Raw genomic sequence first — 2,270 nt, 5'->3', positions numbered from 1 at the left:
TGTGGTAGTTAAAGAGAAGAGACACATTCCGAAAATAAACTGAGAGAAAGTAAAAATAACTTCATGAAAATGTTTATAAGCACGCTTACAGAAAGGAATAAAATTTCACTCTTTAGAAAATTGGAAGGTTGGAACTCATACTGTATGGCGGCAATTAGTGGCTTAGTCACGGCAACATGTATATAAAGGTGGAAGCAGACTAGTCACAGCACTGCATTCCCGCCTTCCCAGGATACACTTCCACTTCAGACAGCTTGATTTTACTTTGAGTCTGCGCGTATTCCCCTATGTACCACTTGGCAATTGTAAGGGTTTAACAGAATTGTATGTATGTGGAAATTGGTTCCTTAAAGGTTTAACAGAATTGTATGTATGTGGAAATTGGTTCCTTAATATTCTGGTGACCATCAATTCTTTATTCATTTTGGCTATCCACTATACGTCCTTTCATTCTTTCGCCGCAGAGGATATGGTTGGTGGTAGTGATTGTGCTGTTCGGGATCGCCTCGGGCAGTCTCATGGACGGCACCTGTAGAGGGAGAATGGGTAATCGTGAGATCTACAACAAGGTTGATCGAGTTTGTGAGGACTGTGTTAATATCTTTCGATTACCAGGGTTGGAAGGCTTGTGTAGGTGAGTTTGCATATAATTTCTAAAGGTTCATCCATAAGATATTGTTTAACGTTGAAATTTGCATAGGTAATAATATATGCTTAGGATGTATTTGTGCATAATTTCTTCAGATAACTTATAAAAAAAAATCTTAATAACGTCTCTGTCATCAAAAACAAACACTACGAGATAATATGGAAAGCATAATTATCATCCAGAATACCTCTTTTCAACGCATTCTTTTCCACTATAGAGATCGGTGCTTCTACAACGAATGGTTTCTGCTTTGTCTGAAGGCTGCCAACAGGGAGGACGAGATCGAAAATTTTAGAGTGTGGATAAGTATTCTGAACGCCTGAAAATGAGTTTGAGAACAGGTTTTCTGTTAGGATAATGGTACCCACAAGTGACATTCCAGTCTGAGCCTACAAGGTCTAGCGGTCACGCAGAGCATGTATAGGAAAGATTACATGTGAAATATTGTCTGATCTGCAGTCTATCATGACCTAGATCCCTGTTTATTTTGCAGTTCATATATTGCACTGATCAGAATTTGGAAAAAAAAACAATAAGCAATATCTCTCATGTAATTTAATCTACAGGTATATTGTACGAGCATTATTTTTCCTGTGTTATGACTGCTTCCTCATTTTTAAGATGAACATAAATAAACTTACTGAGAAATACTTACTATTCTACTTATTTCCTTTCATACCTGGATTTTTTTTTTACATATTCCAAAGACTAATTTGGTAGAGATGAACTTGTGACTGTTACATATGGATATTTTAAGTGGTAATATGAATTAAATAAATAAATATCAAATTCATATATTTATTCGTAAAACGCAGTATAATTTTACACTTACACAATAAAAAAATAAAATCACAAAACACAAGAATTAAGCAGAAACAAATACATGATTAAGTTAAGAAAAACATCTTGTAAGTCGGCCTTATCTAGCTTATACATACATCTTTTGAGTAAATCATTGATTTCTAAGGTCAGACCACAAGTCAAAGTACCCTCTTGAAATAGTAGTAGTTCCTTGACAAGACTGCATCTCTAATCAAAATAATTATTACTGCGCTTTATCTTTCCTTGGATACTGAAAGACTATTCTGATAATACTCAGTGAATATTTTCCCCAGTAATAGTACACATTCCTACATATATATTTTAAAGTCGGTATCGGAATTAGAGCTTGTCGTTTGCCAAACGATCTGATTAACAATGTATTTAGTTAAGACGTTATCCAGGATACGCCATTGCCCTTAGATCAACCGACTTTGTCACTGCACATAACAGCATCATTGCAGTACCAAATCTCTCCTCTTTACAGTAAAGATGTTGGAGAACCATTCTATGACAATACAGCCAATGTTGAAATAATAAAAACGTCTCTACGTACATTGTCGCCAATTTCACTAACACTTTGTATAATCATTGCCACAATGAGGGTGCCAAAGTCCGATTCTAGGTTGCGTCCCATTATTAATAGTAGAGTCAATTGTAATTCCATATGGGAATTCATGTTTATGGACCGGGTATTGCATGAATTTTGCATGTCTATTTATATACTTTTGGATCATATCCATTTATCCGTCGATTAATATGTTTGATTTTTATTTACAAATGTTGTTTAATAGTATTTCCT

The 2,270-nt window shown here is 35.0% G+C and overlaps 1 protein-coding gene across 1 annotated transcript; it reads left to right on the top strand.

The window, feature by feature from the left end:
* Window positions 1-194: 194 nt before the first annotated feature.
* LOC119589128 (molt-inhibiting hormone-like) lies at window positions 195-1,193 on the top strand. The gene is made up of 3 exons (XM_037937705.1): window positions 195-305; window positions 465-634; window positions 867-1,193. Exons 1-3 carry the CDS (start codon window positions 288-290, stop codon window positions 970-972), a joined length of 294 nt encoding a protein of 97 aa, XP_037793633.1. The 5' UTR covers window positions 195-287; the 3' UTR covers window positions 973-1,193.
* Window positions 1,194-2,270: the final 1,077 nt, after the last annotated feature.

Source organism: Penaeus monodon, chromosome 25 (assembly GCF_015228065.2).
Source record: "Penaeus monodon isolate SGIC_2016 chromosome 25, NSTDA_Pmon_1, whole genome shotgun sequence".
Lineage (NCBI taxonomy): Eukaryota > Metazoa > Arthropoda > Malacostraca > Decapoda > Penaeidae > Penaeus > Penaeus monodon.
Note: the sequence above shows the minus strand (reverse complement) of the source record. Positions and strands in the feature narration are given on the sequence as shown.